General features: G+C 40.2%; 1 protein-coding gene across 1 annotated transcript; it reads left to right on the top strand.

Moving 5' to 3' along the window:
- Positions 1–1,143: 1,143 nt before the first annotated feature.
- inab (internexin neuronal intermediate filament protein, alpha b) lies at positions 1,144–6,341 on the top strand. The gene is made up of 3 exons (XM_042484632.1): positions 1,144–2,193; positions 2,677–2,801; positions 3,636–6,341. Exons 1-3 carry the CDS (start codon positions 1,144–1,146, stop codon positions 3,907–3,909), a joined length of 1,449 nt encoding a protein of 482 aa, XP_042340566.1. The 3' UTR covers positions 3,910–6,341.
- Positions 6,342–18,181: the final 11,840 nt, after the last annotated feature.

Below are 18,181 nucleotides of genomic sequence, written 5' to 3'. Positions count from 1 at the left end.
AAGTCCCCCCCGGCCTTGTGTCTAAAAAGAGACACATAACTACCACATAGTCTGTGTGTCTTGGCACATCTTTGCCCACAGGCCTACTGCTGTTCTATAATCCGCCCTTGTGACTGTTGCAGCTGGTTGCTTGCAGTGAGGCGCAAATTGACAACAGAGGGCAGCAAAGGCCTGTCAGTGTAATGCAAATTTCAGGTGCTATTGAGCAAATCTGAACGTATACTAAACAAAACACACCATTAAATCACTTTTTTATGTTTTATTAAACAGTGACTTATAAATTAACGTTTTAAACTTGTTTTCTTTCAGTTTTAACTCTAAACTCTTAAAGACCAACTTCAAGACCATCCAGAACATAAGAATCCTCATTTACTGTGATGTCGGTCAGCAGGTGCACAGATCTAAAAATTCTGAGTGCCACTCACAAAGACTGTTTCTCAGAATAACGTAATTTATCCACATAGGCTTCACTCTCACTTCAGATGTTTGAGAAAAAGAGGCTAGAAAAAACTTCTTATATTCATTCAATCGCTTTTCTGGGCACGTGTGGAATTACAGTGTTAAATTCATATGTTATCAAAAGAAACTGCAGGTGTAGAGGGGGGTTACAGCAATGTTGCAACTACGCACAACAGCTAAAAGTTTTGCAGTAAAGTGCATCATCATCATCATCATTCTGCCTGAAATCACAGTGTGCATTTGGATTTAGGGCGGAAATCTTCTATAAAGTTTATAGGCATCTCGAGGTGTTTTTTTTTCTATACCTTAATACCAAAAACAAAACAAAAAATGTCGATATTATTTTGTAATTGTATTATTGTGTATATATATGTGCAACAAGCGATCAAACACTGACGCACCACTGCGCCAAAAAGGACAGGTCCATCTGCTCCATACAAAGTGCAGTTAAAATGAGCACATCTGGACCCAAAACCCGGATTACTGTAGATTAATTATAATCACAGTAAGAAAATATACCTCTAGCATTATATTCAGCGTTAAATTCCATATTTATTGGGCTATCTGACGCATGTGGAACGACTGAAACGGGATGTTCCCCTCGGGCATTAATGAGTGATTGGGTCGGTCCCCCTATATAAAGGGGACGCGCCCACTGCTCTGCTCTGTTCCAAACACGCCACGATGAGCTACGGATCTGAAGTCTATTCCTCCTCATCCTACCGGAAGATTTTCGGGGATTCTCCCCGTTATTCATCCTCTCCATCGCGGCCAGGGATGAACATGCCTTCCTCCCGGTCAGGCTACCGGTCCTCTTCTGTATCCCGGGTCAACGTCTCATCCCTGGGCTCCTTCAGCAGAAAGTCCGGCCGCTCATTCTCGTCCATGCCGCTGGAGACCTTCGACCTGACACAGAGCACCGTCCTCAACAACGAGTTCAAAATCATCCGCACCAATGAGAAGGAGCAAATGCAGGGTCTCAATGACCGCTTTGCGATGTTCATCGATAAAGTGCGCAACTTGGAGCAGCATAACAAAGTGCTGGAGACGGAGTTGACCGCCCTGCGCGCGCGGCAGACTGAGCCGTCCCGCCTGGCCGACCTTTACCAACAAGAGATCCGCGAGCTGCGCTCCCAGCTCGAGGAGCTGAACGGGGAGAAGTCCCAGCTCATCATCGAGAGGGATTGTATCGATGACGACCTGCAGAAGCTCAGGGCCAAATACGAAGAGGAGTTCCGTGCCCGGGAGGACGCGGAGGCCGCCCTCAAGGCTTTTAGGAAGGATGTGGATGATGCCACCATGGTGCGCCTGGACCTGGAAAAGAAGGTGGAATCCCTCCTGGATGAGATCAACTTCCTCAGGAAGGTGCACGAGGAGGAGGTGGCCGAGCTGACGGATATGATCCAAGCTGCCCAGGTGTCTGTGGAGATGGAGGTGTCCAAGCCAGACCTCACCTCCGCCCTCAAAGAGATCCGAGGCCAGTATGAGTCCATGGCTTCCAAGAACCTGCAGTCCGCAGAAGAGTGGTACAAGACCAAGTTCGCCGACTTGTCCGAGCAGGCCAGCCGTAGTAATGACGCCATCCGTGCCAGCAGGGAGGAACTTAACGAGTTCAGGAGGCAGCTGCAGTCCAAGACCATCGAGATTGAGAGTCTGAGGGGAACCAACGAGTCTCTGGAAAAGCAGCTCCGGGAGATGGAGGAGAGGCACAGTGTGGAGATTGGAAACTACCAGGTAAACACCTTTTAATATCTTTTACACATTAGTGTACATAATCTTTTTTTTTTCTCTCAGTCTCATAAAAGTTTGTTCACATTTGAAATGAATACACTGTGTGGTGTTTTTGAGTAATAATGATGAGGGGAGCAGCTGAGCTCTGTCCGTGGTGCTGAAACTCATTCCCCCGGGACAGCGCGCTCCGCAGCTGCATCTGACAACGCCCACTGACTTTGTATAAACTGTAAATGGATTAAGCACTGCCAGCTGAGAGTATGTTTTTTAGGACAAACATTTCAACCCTTTTCAACGCGTTTTGCTCCTAAAGGACTCGAAATCCCAGCTACACAGTGTGCAGATTAGTAATCGGATGTAGGTCTTTGTCTGGGCACTGTGAGTCTCCCCCTGCAAAAAATACGGACTTTTATTTTATGACTTTTTTTTTTTTAAAGAAAGAACACTGTCCTAATTTTTTTGATTTTGTTTGATTGTCCTTTTTAGGACAACATGGTAGAACTGGAGAATGAGCTGAGGGCCACTAAGAGCGAGATGGCTCGTCACCTGAGGGAGTACCAGGATCTGCTGAATGTCAAGATGGCACTGGATATTGAAATTGCAGCTTACAGGTAGGCGCAAAGACTAAAAGGACTTCTTTTTCCTATCACGCCCTGAGAGTGACCCAGTGTGGGTCGAAACTGGTAGATGTTCTCCTTTTTTAATCTTTTAACTTTGATATGCCCTAAACAAGAAAAGGCATTTTAAATACAAAAAATGGCTCAATGCAAATGTGCCTTAACCTCTCCTAAAACCCACACATTATAACTTATGATCACTTCTATTAAATGGAATTTAACCCTTTGAAACCTGAACAAACTGGCTTGATCCTCTCAAAAACATGGGAGGGAGGAAATGAGCAACTTAACAAGAAATGACCACAAAATTAGCATCAAATAAGTAGAAAGTTTCAAAAAATCACCTGAAATTAAAAGAAAAAGGGAAAGTAAAAACATAAACACAAACAAGTAAATGACCTGTAAAAAAAAAAAAAATATATATATATATATATATCTATTAAGAACAATCATAAATGTAGTCTCTGAACATTTTCACTTTTTTAAAATAATTTTCTCACTCTCTTTCTCTCCTTTTTAACATTTATTTTCAGGTTGTTTTTAAGTCACTTTTTGCCAATCTCTTGTAATTTGCTCGATGCCTTTTCCCATATTTTTGAAGAGAATTAAACCTTATAGGTCATGTTTCAAAGGTTTAAATACATGTGAAAGGTGACATAATGCAGCACAGGAAAAAATTATGTCCATCCAGGTTTCAAAGGCTTAAAAACACCAACATACAGACATTTAGTGGGGGACAAATCAAGCTCTACCTTGTTAAAATCTTCCTGACCATCACTCATTACCTCTATGTTATCTCTATCCCTCTCTCCACCATCCTCTCTGCAGGAAACTATTGGAGGGAGAGGAGACCCGCATCGGAACCGGGATCGCCTACCCTGGCTCGTCTGTGAGTGCAAATGTCGGGCAAGGTTACAACTACCAGACCCGTATTTACACCAGCACCGGCAAGGGCTCCAAGAGCAAGGACGAGGAGCAGCAGCAGCAGAGCAAGTCCGGAGGCAAGATGGCCCAGCGTGAAGTTTACGAGGAGACAGTGATCACCACCAAGAAGATGGAAGCAAAAGACAACAGCGAGATTCCCACCAATCAGAAAAACTAAAAATCTGCTGTAAGCTTGACCCCTGAAGCTTCCCTTAACCCTGCAAACCCATACCTCTCTTCATTTCCCAAGCGAAAACAAACCCTGGGCCTTTACACTTAAGCACTTGCGGGGATCTAAGATGATATAAGCACAGTAAAATCATGGTTTCTATCTGCATTATTGTGTATTAAATGTCCGCAAGTGTGCAGAGTGCGGGATCTAGATGTTTGTTTTACGTGCTTCCCTGTCCCATTTGTCCCCCACGTGTGTTCCCCAAAGGAAATCCATTATAACTCTACTGTTACCATTACTCTTTACAAATCCATAGTGCATCAGTGCTCTCTCATTCTTCCTCACACACTCAGCTTCAAACAATAGCAAGCACCTAGGTAGCATCTCTTACAGGAGTATGGTCTTTTGAAATATAATATTCAACTGGTCTTTCACACTTGGTCTATTGTTACATCGATACGTGACGTGAAACACGGTAGATAATAACTCTGGTTATTCACGACCACCACAAGCTGTGAGCTACTCTCAACACATTCCAATGGAAGCATGTGTGTGCGTCCACCTATACAATACAAAAAAATATTAGTATGACAGTTTGGTGAGGAAGCACACAGTCTGCAGTTGAAGGAAACCAGCCAAAATAAACAACAGAGGCTTTAGTTAAGGTCTCTTTACTAAAAATGTCCAAAACATCTCCTAGCACAATGCATCAGTGGTTTGACTGTGATCCAATCAGCTCTGCATGACAACAGCATGGAAGAGTCATTCTCTTCCGACTCCCTTTTTAACTTTCCCGTTGAATCCTCAAAGTGGATTCCCGTTACTATTTAAATGAGATTTAAAGCAAACAAGAAAGCAAATGTATTAATGGAGCATAATTTGCATGGTGTATGTAGATGTCATGCTTGCATGGAATCCATCGGCCTTTTCACTCATTCGATGGGATTTCATTGTTCAGAGTTTAAAGGCTGGCTCATGCCTTTCACCCACCATGCTGAGCATCATCATGCACAACACTTGCCTGTAGTCTAGATGTGAGACTATAACTCTTACTGTAGGATGTGTCTTTGGTAGGAGATGATGCTATGAAGATTAGAAGTAAAAATCCTCTTTATATAGGAATGTCAAAACTGGCAAAATTAGTAAGCAGTTTGCACAGTGTGCTATAAGGAATACAGGGAAAAGTAAAGGTTAAGCAAAGATGCTGTAAATGAGGAAAAATGCAGATAAAATTACAAGAAAGGAGTGATTTTCCCTCTTGAAACAGTCTGAATTGCAAATTTAGATTTAGCACAAATGCACAAGATTCTCCATGATCCATCTGGGTGCGATGATGAGTTGTTTGCATATTCAACACCATTTCCCATGTGCCATCGAAAATGCTTGAAGCACATTTGAGCCCCAGAATCCATACCCTATCACAAAGCCAGAAGAAACAACACCATCAACACATACCATCACAAATTCAGCCAGAAGCCGCCAGATGCGTTTGAAACAACTTGACCTCTCTCTTTATAACTGTGGCCATGACTGGATAAAAATGTCTGTTGTAGTACGACCTCACCACTTGAAATCCCTCAGTATGAGAGACTTGTAGCTTGTTTTATTCCTGCTTTGTGCACTGCCAACTTTAACACAGTTATCTTTCTTCTCCTGCTGCTGGTCACGGCGTCTCACGCCCTGACAAATTGCACTCACACTGAAAACAAAAAGAAAAACTACTGATTGTACGGCAGACTGTTCTGGATTGGGTTCCTGTTATTGTACTTGAGGCTTGTGATAAGTATCTTAGTACTGTAGTGAGTATGTCTGTATCTCTACACAGTGGCCTATCATAACTGGAATTATTTTGGGCGCAGCAAAACTGAAAGTTGAACATTTTGTTTTATTGAATTTAAAGCAGAAGAAAAATCTCCAATGTACAAGAACTTAAATATAGAAGCAGAATTTTATAGTATACAGCTATAACAATGAATGAATGGTTCATGATTACAAATGTCAAGCCTTTATCTTAACACTGTAAACCAAAAGAGTTTCACTGATGTCCGAATTAAAAAAAAAATGTCACTACTACAACTATTGCACTGCCGAACTTTTCTAAGTGCACATGCAACACCACTTCATGGGAAATAAACCCATCAAGCATACAGTATGTCACAAATACAAACCCAACAATCAAGAATTAGCCATAGGACAAATAAATGTAGGATGTGAAATGCCTTAAAACACCAGCAGCTTTTTTTCTGGCCATATGTGTGATGTGTATGATTCTGTCCAGTGGGGTGTGTAATCATTATTATCTCTTTATTAGCGTTAATTAGAGCTACCATGACTACAAACGCATAGGGATTGAATGTAGTTGACATGCTATTCTCTTTACTGTTATTACTTATGTATTGCTGTATGACACCACATTAATAAAGACTTGACATTACTGAGGCTGCACATGATTTCAGTGTATTTTTTTTTTTACATGCAACACCCAGAAACCTAGAAACGATCATATTTTGTTCTTGTGCATAATCTATGTAACTAAGGATTAATGATAGTTGTGAAAAGTAACTTAGTACACATACTCAAGTACTGTACTTAGGTACAATTTCAAGGTCCCTGCTTTATTCAAGTATTCATTTCATTTCATTCATTTCATCATGAGTTTCTCATTAAAACAATAAGTTAGTTAAGTTTCAAGTTAAAACATGAAATGTTTCATGTTATAACACTAAATGATCATGTTTACTATAGTCAAATAATATATTGTTATAACAATAAAGTTTCTTGTTATAATTTCATACGCTTCTATGATGTAATAATGTGAAAAATTATTGTTAAAACAAGAAAAATAACTTTTAAAACAACAAAAAACTTTTTCAGATTATAACTTGATACTGATCTGTTATTTTTCCGGCATTGCGGCATTTGGTTTTCATGCTTGTCCTACCTTTTCAAGCTGCATAATAAGTTATTCCTTGTTATTTATGTATATTGTAGGGTATGGACAAACAGTTTATACTGTGATGTTGCTACTTTTACTTAAGTAAAAGATCTGAGTACTTCCTCCACAACTAATTAAAGGTATACTTTAACCACAAAATCATCGTTTGTAATTGTGAAGAAAACTTTGTTTTCTCGCATGTCTCCACGATAAATGAAGAATCCAAAAATGGAAAAAAAGTTCTTGATAAATTGAAGTAAAATGGCACCGGGTTTAACAACAGCAAAAATATATAAAAACATACCTTTACATACTCTCAAGTAACTCATGCAGTATAATCCAAGTCTCATTAATCTAGTCATATGCTCAGTGTTTCCCAAACACATCATTTTTTTTCAAAAACATTACGATTTAAAACCCCTCTACTTACCAGTAGTGCACCTAGGCAGGCACTTGCACTTGAACTCTGGTTGTGGAGTTCATTGAGTTCAAATGCATGCACTTACCTTTTTACTCATGAATTCAATGTAACACAGGATAAGTAATTAATATACATATGATCATTTTGTGGGTGAAGTATTACTTAAATGATTATGAGTCAATGTGATTCAATAATAATGACAGGAATAGGATAGAGAGAATATCCACAAATGTTCAAAATAGTTCATGAGCACATGGTCATAACTTGCTATTATTCTCCAGCATGATCAGCAGATCAACTCAGTCTAAGTGGGAAGTTCTCTTTCTGCTGCACACTTAAAATAATGCAGCCACTGCAGGAAAAAACAGTTACTAAAGAAAATCTGTTAACCTGTAAGATTTCATGTTGACTTCCAGTTTTATAATATGAATATGTTTTCTGGGCTTAGAAAAAAAAACCTTATTTTTGATTTATCTATAAAAGTAAATATTGCATTGGACCGGCACAGGCAGGGATGCAAAGTCACCTTGACCTCTTCTCCTGGAGATATATTTTTTCTTTTTGCTTCTCAGGGCCACAGTGCAATTTTGTATCACAGAAATATGATTGATTGCCTGATGCTGTACTGTACAGTGATCTTTGCACCTCCGGCACCACTCCACACACTTACACACACCTACACACACTCACACACACTCACACACCGTCCTAGACCTTGAGACCTTAGGCCTCGTGGATTGTCTCTGTTTAGCTCATCTCTCTTTGCCCACCAACTGGGTGGGACAGCCTCTGTACTGGGTGTGCATATGTGACGCAGGTTGCAGTTCCTCAAAGATTTATACCCCTGCAATGCTGCTGAGTAGAAGGTGTGGTGGTTCAGGGAGATGCCACTGTAAAAAGCCCTGTTATGAAACAGCCCTCCCTCCTCTTGCTTCAAACTTGAAGAGTGCTTCAACTTTCTATTTTAAGTCTCACCTCAGCCCCCCAGGCCCTTCCTCATAACCATAGAAAACACACGAGGGAATTACGAGGCTATAAAAACATATGAATACCATATAGAAAATGCTGCCTTCTACAGGAAACTCTGGGATTAATTTGAAGTTCACAGCTGCTGAAAGTGAGCGGAGAGTGTTTAGTTCTTAAGTCCCAATGCAATCAGCAAACAGTTGACTGATTTCTCAAGTGTGCCGCTTTGTAATTATTACTGCACACATGCTTATCTTAAAATTCTTGCAGTGTTGAATCAGAACCAACCAAAGAACCAAGAAAAACTGAGCCACTTCGCAAATAAAGACATTTCTCTATTGATTTCTCATATCTCAAACTCAATTCGAACATCCAGTTTTCCACATTTTATTTCTTCTTAGGTGCTTTAAGGTCGGAAAGCATCTAATTTCACACTATCTAGCAGCATCACATTTACTATGTATCAACTTGTATCAGCTCTTCATTGGAGCTAAAATGTGGTTACTTTCAGTCACATAGTCAAACTCAAAAGTCTGTGATTTTTATGTCAAATGGACACATTCTAGATGTCTCATGAATTATTTTATATACGCTTTCCTCAAATTTAGCCTGACACACCTACAAAAAACCTGCAATTCTTACATTTTATTAAAATTTAATTAGGTTCTGTAGGTTTCATCAATGTTTGGATGCACAATATGATTTTTGTAATAACTGTCTGGTTAATGGAGTTTGGGAGTTTAATGAATATCATACCTGCACACTCCTCTCTGACTGTTGCAGTCATTTCTTTTCATGTCTTCCCCTTTGCCATCTTTACAGGATAGAGGAGACTGTGTAGGGAGAGGCATGTTTTATGTTCTGTCTGGTAATAAGTGTCGGTGTGGGGCTGTGATGGTGGTAGGAATGAGAATCAGGGTGGAGCGCTGGGGCCACAGCCGTAAATTTCAGCTGTTAGTCAGCATCTCTGGATCAAAGCCATCCGTCTTCACTGAGGTGTCGGCTCTGCAGACATATTAAATGTGACTGTGTGACCTTACACACACACACACACACACACGCACACAAAGAGCCATTTCCCACAAAACCAAAAAAGGGCAGAAAGATGCCTTTCCCTGAACACAGGAGATGGTATTCCTTTTTAATCTTTATCGCAAAAGCCATGAATATGTTTTGGAGTGTGTTTTATTGGATACTACTTTTAAAGTATGTGTTTTCCCGATTAAGACTTGTGCTCCACTACTCTGTCTTGCTATTGGACAGTTTGGGCAGTTACTGCAAGCTGAGCTTCAGTGGGGGGGACTGTAGACCATATTTTAGTTACAGGGAAGTCAATTAGGAAGTCAATACGGTCAGTTTTGATAATCCTTAATTGCATACGGATACATTTCTGTTTGTTTTTTGGTCATGATAGTGGAATGAAAGCCATGTGCCTCATCACCACCGGATGGCCAACCAAGGGGAGTCATGAGCCTGCAGAAGAGCTTGCTGAAATTGGCTATGGTAGACCACATGAGTCAGAGCTCCCTACATCCTGCAAGAAGAGGCGAGGAATGTTTTTAACAAGTTGCCACTACATTCATCTAAGCTTTGAGTCTTAGGGTGCAATCAAACAGAATGCTGGGTAAATTTTAGATGCAGCACGAATGCATGTAAAGTCTGTCCAGAATACACACAAGTTTGCCCAGAGCTCTGTGGATTGAGGTGAAGCAAACATTTGTGGCTTCATGAAAGGACCTTATAACAGAAATGAAAAAAAAGAGAGAGGCTGGAGGACAGTTACAGAAAGAACCAGTTTCTGGCTCTTTGTACACATTGTTGGTGTGTCATTGTATTGGTTAGATGTGGGAGAAGTGCGATTGGTTAAGTTTAGGGTAAGAATATCAGGGTAAGCCAATCAGAGGCAGAGTAAGGCAGAGTAGGGCGGGTAATGCCTTTTTATCCTCTGGGGAAAAAACAAACAAACAAGCCTCCTGTACAGTTGATACATTACCTGTATGAGGTGAATGAACACAGACTGCATGCAAATAATGCATCTGAATGACTATTTGATTCACTTTCTTTCTGAACGCACAAAGGAGTACACAATCAGTTTGGGGTGTGTCTGTGTGTGTGCATGAGAAGATCCACATGAGGAGGAAACTGGTAGCCTTTGGCAAAGGCAGGAAAAAAATACACCTTCCAACTCAGAATTATCTTTTTACATGTTGTAGCCCAAGTGGCTGAGTAGCCAACAGGCCCATAATACATCCAACAGTCAACTGGGTTTTCGTGAGTTCTGAGGGGCTATGCATTATCAAGGGGGACCTGGTGGTCAGTAAAATATGTGTAAGCTAACTGCTCATTTAATGTGTTTCTTTTCTACACTATTCACAAAAAAAATACATGTTTAAATATGGTTGGCTAGCACTATGCTAAGCTAGGCTAAACATGTTACTGAGCATTCACAGAGATGTAACTGCTATTGCTAATTTCCCAATATATCAGTCTCCCTTTAAAAACACAGACAGGCAAATACATTTTCAATGCATTGTTGGCATGAATCATTCTTTCATTTGCCTCAGCAATAGATGGTTCTGCATGCCCTGCCCTCTCTTTGTGCCTGTAAATGAAGTGTTAATTTGTGTGTTGCTGCTGCTGTTGCCTTGGAAGTTGTTGCTAACATCCTGCTGTGCTTCAGCAGCCTCTGGGAATCACAGCTCTCAGAGAGACAGGGTTTGCTCTCGACCAGACAAAGAGGTCTGAGGAGAGGCCCATTGACAAACACAGAAGCCAGATAGTGAGATAGGAGAGCAGATTTGTCACATTTTAGATAATGGGACACGAAGGAAGATATTAATGTAAACTGGTTGAGTTTAAAAAATGTGAAAGCATCAACCAACAACGATTTGTTGACAAGTAACTCACTATTCTGTTGGGGTGACTAGTAAATATTCAATCTGTGTCCTTACCTAGCAGAAAGTACTGAGTCATTTCGGGGTAGGCCCTGTGTGTGTGTGTGTGTGTGTGTGTGTGTGTGTGTGTGTGTGTGTGTGTGTGTGTGTGTGTGTGTGTGTGTGTGTGTGTGTGAGACGTGGCGCTCTCTCTGTTAACCAAGACATCACTGTGTTCTTTTCCTCTGTGCTAATAATAGCAGAGACAGAGGCAGCAGAGCCAGACATGCAGACAGACAGACAGACTGAGGGAAAATGCTTCCCTCCTGAACGAAGGGGGAGGTCGCAGCCCTATTCTTGACCTCCATTTAAGTCTCTGTGAGGATGGATGGGTGATACTGGGGGTATTCAACCTTAAAAAATGCAATAACATTAGCTGGAAAGTGCATCTCACTAATCAGAAAATGGAGAACACATGTCTGCTATTCTTGAAATATTTTTAGTAGTGTAGTGAATTTGATTTAAGTGTAAAATTTGATTTATAGGGCAAAGGTTAAGTGACTTATAACTCAGTCCTTTTATTTTTCTTTGTTCTTTCACAGCAGAATTACTTTAGCCAGATCTGACATTTGACACACTTCAAATGTGTGATCAACATTTAATTTTCCAAATGTATTATTGATTAGTAAATGCAAGCCTGTAATTACAAGGATTCTATGAGTATGTTCGTACAAGTGTTGTGTTTTTAAAAGGAGTACTTACTTGTATACAAATCTACCTTTGAGCATTAATGCAAAGCCAATGCCATGTTTTTTGTTTTATTGTTTTATTATCGCAGTTTGCAAAAACTCATCACACCAGGATTATATGAGGTGAAATCTCATTCTTTCCTCAGGTATGTAAAAGTGTGATCCATCACTTCCAGCAGTGATTAAACAGATATAATAAGAGCTCACTGTTACACGGGGATGTTAAAAGGAAAAGTATTTTTAGGTTTCAGCTGGCTGCATCAAAAGCTGGAGAGAGGAATGGGAAACTGATATGTGCAGCAGAACTGTATCTCTGCAGACTGCTGTTGATGCTGCACTGGAGGCATAAAGTGCCACTGTGGAGAGAAATCTGGTAAAAATGCACATGCCTTTCAGAAAATTAAAACCACTTGGGAAAATTTTGGAAAAACTTGAGATTTTGTGCACATCCTGCTTGAGGCCTTCTGTGAGAATTCAGTCTGCAGGATTTTTCATACAGGTCCAATTTTTACATAAGATCTCCTTAGGAAACATCAGCAGTCATAAATGTCTGATTTATTTCCTTCATTAATTGGCAAAAAAAGCATTACTGGAAATAAAAGTTTTGTTCTTCAATACGTGATGACCTTCGGTTTCTAAACACTGTGTATACTAATTCCCTGTCATTAGTCCAATGTCCTTTTTTGCAAAACTTTGTTTATAGTGGTTTTTGTGGTTTTGTGGTATTGTAGGCTACTGTATGATATATTCAGTGGCAAATTATGTACACAATAAAAAAAACAACATACAATAATACAAGACGCGAACCCCTAATAGTAAAACACAAAACGAAACAAAAACAATCGCAGGCTTAAAAAATTGCTGGGCAGGGAGAGCTGTGTTAAAAGAATATGTCTAATTTTTTAATTTTCTCTTTTTATAGGACTATTTCATTTTCTCCTTTATATGATTAAGAGAGGGATTCCATACTTCACAAAAGGTCTTTGTGGAGTATTTTATTATCTTTGATTTAAAAAAGTACACTATGTCTTTGACCCAGTTACTAAAGGTAGTTGTGCTTCGTTCCATTTAAGTAAATGTAGATGCCTGGTGAGTAAATCAGGACAAGCGTTACAGGGTCCATGCTACTTTTCTGTCAAAGTATACTTTCAGTCAAACTTTCAAACAGTCAGTGACTTGAAGAAGGCATGCTGCTTGGCTCCTATTCATATGGGACTCATTATTTTGGAGGAGGCCAGGGAAGGTGCAGGAGTGCAGCAAAACAAGTTCAACCTACAGGGATGTGTCCTTAAAGTAACTCTGTGCTGCAACTGCAGCAACTGCTGACAGTATCAACAGATGTAATTTGGAATGAAACTCACATTAATATTTCCATTTGGATGATGACATTCTGGTTTATAAGTCTATAACAAAGGAAATAACGTCATAAAACTCCAGCCAATTTCAGACATGTATTTTATATTAGTAGTGTCAGTTCAAGGTTGTCTTTTTGACATCTATATTCTTCAATAAGCAACTGCAAAATAACATGTTGCATTTGGTATTTATATCTTTACCATTGCCTGTCATGTCTGGAGCACAAGTGCATGCACAATCTGACATGGTGTGTCTAAAGATCACGATGTACCATTGTCGTGTTCTAAAATGTTCCTTCAGCTCTTTGGGGGAGAGAGGTGTGTGCTGCCGCTGCCTAATCCATAATAGAGCAGCTGAGCCCATCCAGGGCTTTCTATTCGACTTCCAGCCTGCACACTATGACACAGCATTTTGAAAGAGAGAGAACAAAGAGAAATTGAAAGCAAACTAATGTAACATAGCAGAGCCCAACCTGACCTTGAAAAGAATGCTCTTCAAGGTGTCATGAGGGACTAAAACCCAGAAGTTAAGCAGTTATGAGAAAAGTAAGAGTAATGAGTGTGACAAATGGAATAATTAATAATCATCAGGAGCTCAAGGCTTTAAAAAAAAGTGATTCATCTGATCCGTTTTAGTAGATTCTGTTTCAAGATCAATGTTAAGAATTCCCTTTTTACTTATGTCAGAGCTCCTCTGATGGATGTAGCCTGATCAGTTGAAAGATCACATGAAGGATAGGAATTTTGTCATGATTTTTTTCAGAGCCTCCTTTCTTTGTTCTTGTTCCTGCGTAGTAAAATATTAAAATATCCTCCCTGCCATATTACTGTTGAATACCTGCTGCTAGAGAGTTGGTACAGAGGTTTGCAATGATGCTGTCACAATGCATACAGTATCCACCACATGTTACAAAAAACATCCACTTATTTCCTTTGATTTTATCAAGTAAAACAATGATTATTGTTATTTAAAACTATGCACCTCTGAGGAAGACACATTTGCAGTTTTGTTATGCTTGCATAATGACAATAAAGTTCTTGAGTCTTGAATCTTTTCTTTATAAGGCCACATCATCATGACCATTAATTTCCTCTGCTGTTGAACAGGTGTGAAACTGTCAGAGGTCAGAAAGACTAATTCTGCTGTCATTAATCTTCAGGCCCTTGGGACTTACATGCAGGCAAGGCACGTTTACACATAATAAACTAAGGAAGGCCATTAAGAAATAGTAATTAAGTAAGAGATATTCTCCTGATTCTTCTTTGTGTTGTTATATCAAAACCTTATGTTACCATTATGACTGATTTTGAAGATTATTAACAGGTCACTTTGGGCAGTCAGCAGGCATTATCTTGTATTATGAAAGGGTTCAGGATTTACATCTGCTGCATCTTGATTGAATCTTTCTGAATCTTTCTTGGAGGTGTCAACTCATTTTGGGGACTTAATTCCTCTTTAGACAAAAAATGAAAGCACAAAATCAGCAATTTTATCAGCTATTTCTCATCCCCATCTTCATGCTAAGATAAGCTAGCCAGCAGCTTGGGGGAAACTGAGCTGCAAACCAAAGAATGGCATATTAACCGCGTTAGCAAAATGTTGCCTATCTACACATCCAGCAGACACACAGCTAGAAATGCAGCCCGTTCTTATTCTAAACTTGTAGAATAATGTCGCTTTGTCAGTGCTTTTGGCATAAAAGGCCAAAGGTCAGCTTTGCATGCACATAAAACGCAGCTGGACGGTGTCAGGTGTGAATGCAGGCAGACAGAACTGGTCGTGGTGTTATAATATGTTAGCAGATGGCCGGACAGCACCTGCCACATCCACATGACACTTAGAAAGTTGCTGGACGGACCTATCGCGTCTTCATGAAACGAGGCAGGACAGCATCAGGTTAAAACGCTTCCAATAACGACGTAATATAAGGAACATGAGGGCGCCTACAGGACGGACAGGAGGGGAGGTGGATGGGTGGATGGATCCCAAAAACATGGACTTTCATGCACGAGTCCGGTGTTTGCTTCCTGTGTGAGTGTGATGTTTTTTTATCTGTACAATACCAGCCTAACCGTCCCTGTCAGCATGTATGTTTGTTGATGGTCCAGCATTGGTAGCCATGTGCTCCTGTTGTCTACACATAACCAAGTGCATTTGTTTACATCACGGTACCCTGGAGCATAAACAGCAAATGCAGAGGGATATCTAGAGAGAATAAATAGACGCATAAGTCCACTGACAAAGCGGCAACTTGTGATGAGTTTAGAACGCTAGCTAGAAAACTTTCTGCATGCTGGTGCGGTTTTTTATTTTTTCCACCACTGCGCCCAATCAGTCTGAGTCCACTACTGTTTGGAGACTTTTTTTTGACCTCTTTCATTTTAGTTCTGGCATTGTCTCTACAGACCCCTTAGAAAAATATCAAGCTCTTTAGCTACTGCATGCATTGCTATGTTAACCAGCTGGTCTCTAACTGTGTCTGCCTGCCGTTTGGGGCTGGGGAGGTTGTGTGCACTGGGTTTTGGGGCTTGTCCCCTGAAAATAGTTATTGCAGGAACTGACAATGACAGCAGTGAGACTGAATCACAGTAAAGTTGCAAGACATAAATCCAAAAAAGATGACTTGGAAGATGCTAATTCTCTGTGGATTCATAAATGTGACCCCCTTTTACGTTACATTTTATCATTTGGCCCATCATTAATATAAAAATAGTGAATAGTGGAGCTTTAAAGACAACTTTTGGGTTGTTCCCAGCTAAGGCACTGCAGGTTAGCTTTATTTTACTACTTTCTCTAAAGTGTTCATTTGTGGGGTTGATTTCATTTTTATCTTTGAGAAGATTAGTGTATAACCTTGAAAGCCCCTCATTATACTGTGTTTACTTTGTGTGTGTGTTAATATTGACCACATCATTGCAATTTTCTCACAGAATTATTGGTTTAAACAGGATTTCTTATCTACGGAAATGAAGCACTTAACATGGCCTTGGCCGAATTGATGAGATTTTCTTCCCGGATTTGTGTGATTACTTTATCTCCACTAAACCAATCAGCAAGTATTTTCCCTTATCATCAAACATGGATAGATTCTGCATTACAAACAATATCCATTTTGAAGTTGTCCTCTCGCCCACTGAGATTGAGATTGCTGTATGATTTACACCGCACATTAAGCTGCCTCAGTAGCTACCTGCCAATGTGCAGCAGAGGATATAAAACCTGGAGAAGGATACAGAGGGGACACTCCCTTCCCCACACAAAGGGCTGTCAGGCAGGAGGAATAAAGATTACCTGCCTCCAGAGGCCCACTTATTGACTCCCGTACACCATGTGGTAGGATATAGTCTTCAAACATCCAGACGTGCACAAAGCAGCTGGGAGGAGGTGGTTGAGGCTGCTTGCAGGGGGGTGGGGTGCTGTCCATACGTCCCTGCTCCCTCCCTGTGAACCATGCACCTTATGAGACATAAAGGTGGGATGTTCTATTCTCTACTAAGCAAGCCAGCCATCGATTGATAACCATTCAGCAGTAATCAATCACTGGCAGTGATTTTCTTTTTATATATATTTGTTAGAGGCGGCCTGAGATCTTTTGTCACACCTCCTTTCAACGCTTTCTTTTGTTTATCATCCTAATACCCTCGAGTCATCTCTCTCTACATCCTCATTTGCTAAAACGCAGTAACAACCAATGGGGGAACCCTGCATCAGAAGATAGGACCTGGAACATCTCTCAGTGGACATGGCAGCCCATCAAAATGCAAAGCACAACTCGCTGCTGTTAAAGGCACGAAGGTCACTCGTGTTTGAACATGTCTTCTTAAGAAAATTGAATTGAAAAGAAGTTGAAACATGAGACATGATGTGGATGCAGTGCTGTCCATATTGAGTGTAGGTTCAAGAAAACAAATCCTGTGAAATCTTCAAAGAGCCCTTAGAGGGAGAGTAATCGTTGAGCAGATGGCATTCTCAAAGAAAATGCAAGTCACACGCAAACAAAAGCTGATTTAAAGAATTTAACGAAAGTCAATGCACACCAGTTTAAACTCTAATACTCATAAACTCATAATCTATTTAGCAATGGAAATGTTCATACAGATCCTGGAAAAGTTGACATCTTTACAATCGTGTTTGCAGATATTCTTAATGTGAAAGAAACATTGCCTCTGGTGTGTGGTGACATTGTTTCAGTGTGATGGACAATAGTGGTGGGTTTTTAAAAGAAGATATATGGTACCACTCTCCAATGAGGCATACTTTGTTAAGGAATTTTGTTAGGTTGAAAGGAATGCATTTTTAATGGTTAATACATAATTTATCAATCCTTTATGGAGCTATAAAAAAGCCATTAAAGGTCATGTGTGCTGGATTTAGGGAGTTGTGTGGGCAGAAATGGAATATAATGTTTTTAAAGATATACTATGCAGGATTTTTATTAAAGCAAAACATCTCAATCATCACTTATAATCCACTAGTGTGTGGTGGTGTCCGCATCTGCAGAGACTCTGCCCCCTGCCTGTATTTTTTATTTTCTTCTTATTTTGGTTTGTTTGAGATGTTTCCGGGTGTCAGCCTTTGGGTAGTGGTGTGCTTCGCTGCTTTGTTCTTATAAACAACACTCCCTCTCCATACACACTGTCTAGCTCGCTTGACCACCACTGCTTTCTCACTGAGCCAAGGAGGAGGGGCAAAATTTGAACGTTGTGTTTACAAACAGTAAGCAACAACCCTGTATAGTATGCCTTTAACTTTGTTTTCATTAATGTGTAATCACCTGAAAATTATAGTTGCTTTTTTTTCATCACCCTAAAATGAGCCGTTTATTTCTACATAAGGAGCGAGTCCTCTTCCATATCCACCACGTTATTTCTACAGTAGCCCAGAATGGACAAACCAAACACTGGCTCTAGATAGGACCATTCAAGTTTTCCTGTGACTTAATCCTACACACTGGACCATAAAAAAATGAATTGCAATT

This window comes from Plectropomus leopardus, chromosome 4 (genome assembly GCF_008729295.1).
Source record: "Plectropomus leopardus isolate mb chromosome 4, YSFRI_Pleo_2.0, whole genome shotgun sequence".
In the NCBI taxonomy this organism is placed as follows: Eukaryota; Metazoa; Chordata; class Actinopteri; order Perciformes; family Serranidae; genus Plectropomus; species Plectropomus leopardus.
This window is presented reverse-complemented; position numbering and strand designations above follow the sequence as displayed.

What these genes read in the sequence shown, in the direction of transcription:
- inab (XM_042484632.1), top strand. Translation starts at nt 1,144, where the DNA reads ATGAGCTACGGATCTGAAGTCTATTCCTCCTCATCCTACCGGAAGATT. An exon ending in TGGAGATTGGAAACTACCAG is followed by an intron (nt 2,194 to 2,676) that starts GTAAACACCTTT and finishes TGTCCTTTTTAG; the next exon opens with GACAACATGGTAGAACTGGA. An exon ending in ATTGAAATTGCAGCTTACAG is followed by an intron (nt 2,802 to 3,635) that starts GTAGGCGCAAAG and finishes TCCTCTCTGCAG; the next exon opens with GAAACTATTGGAGGGAGAGG.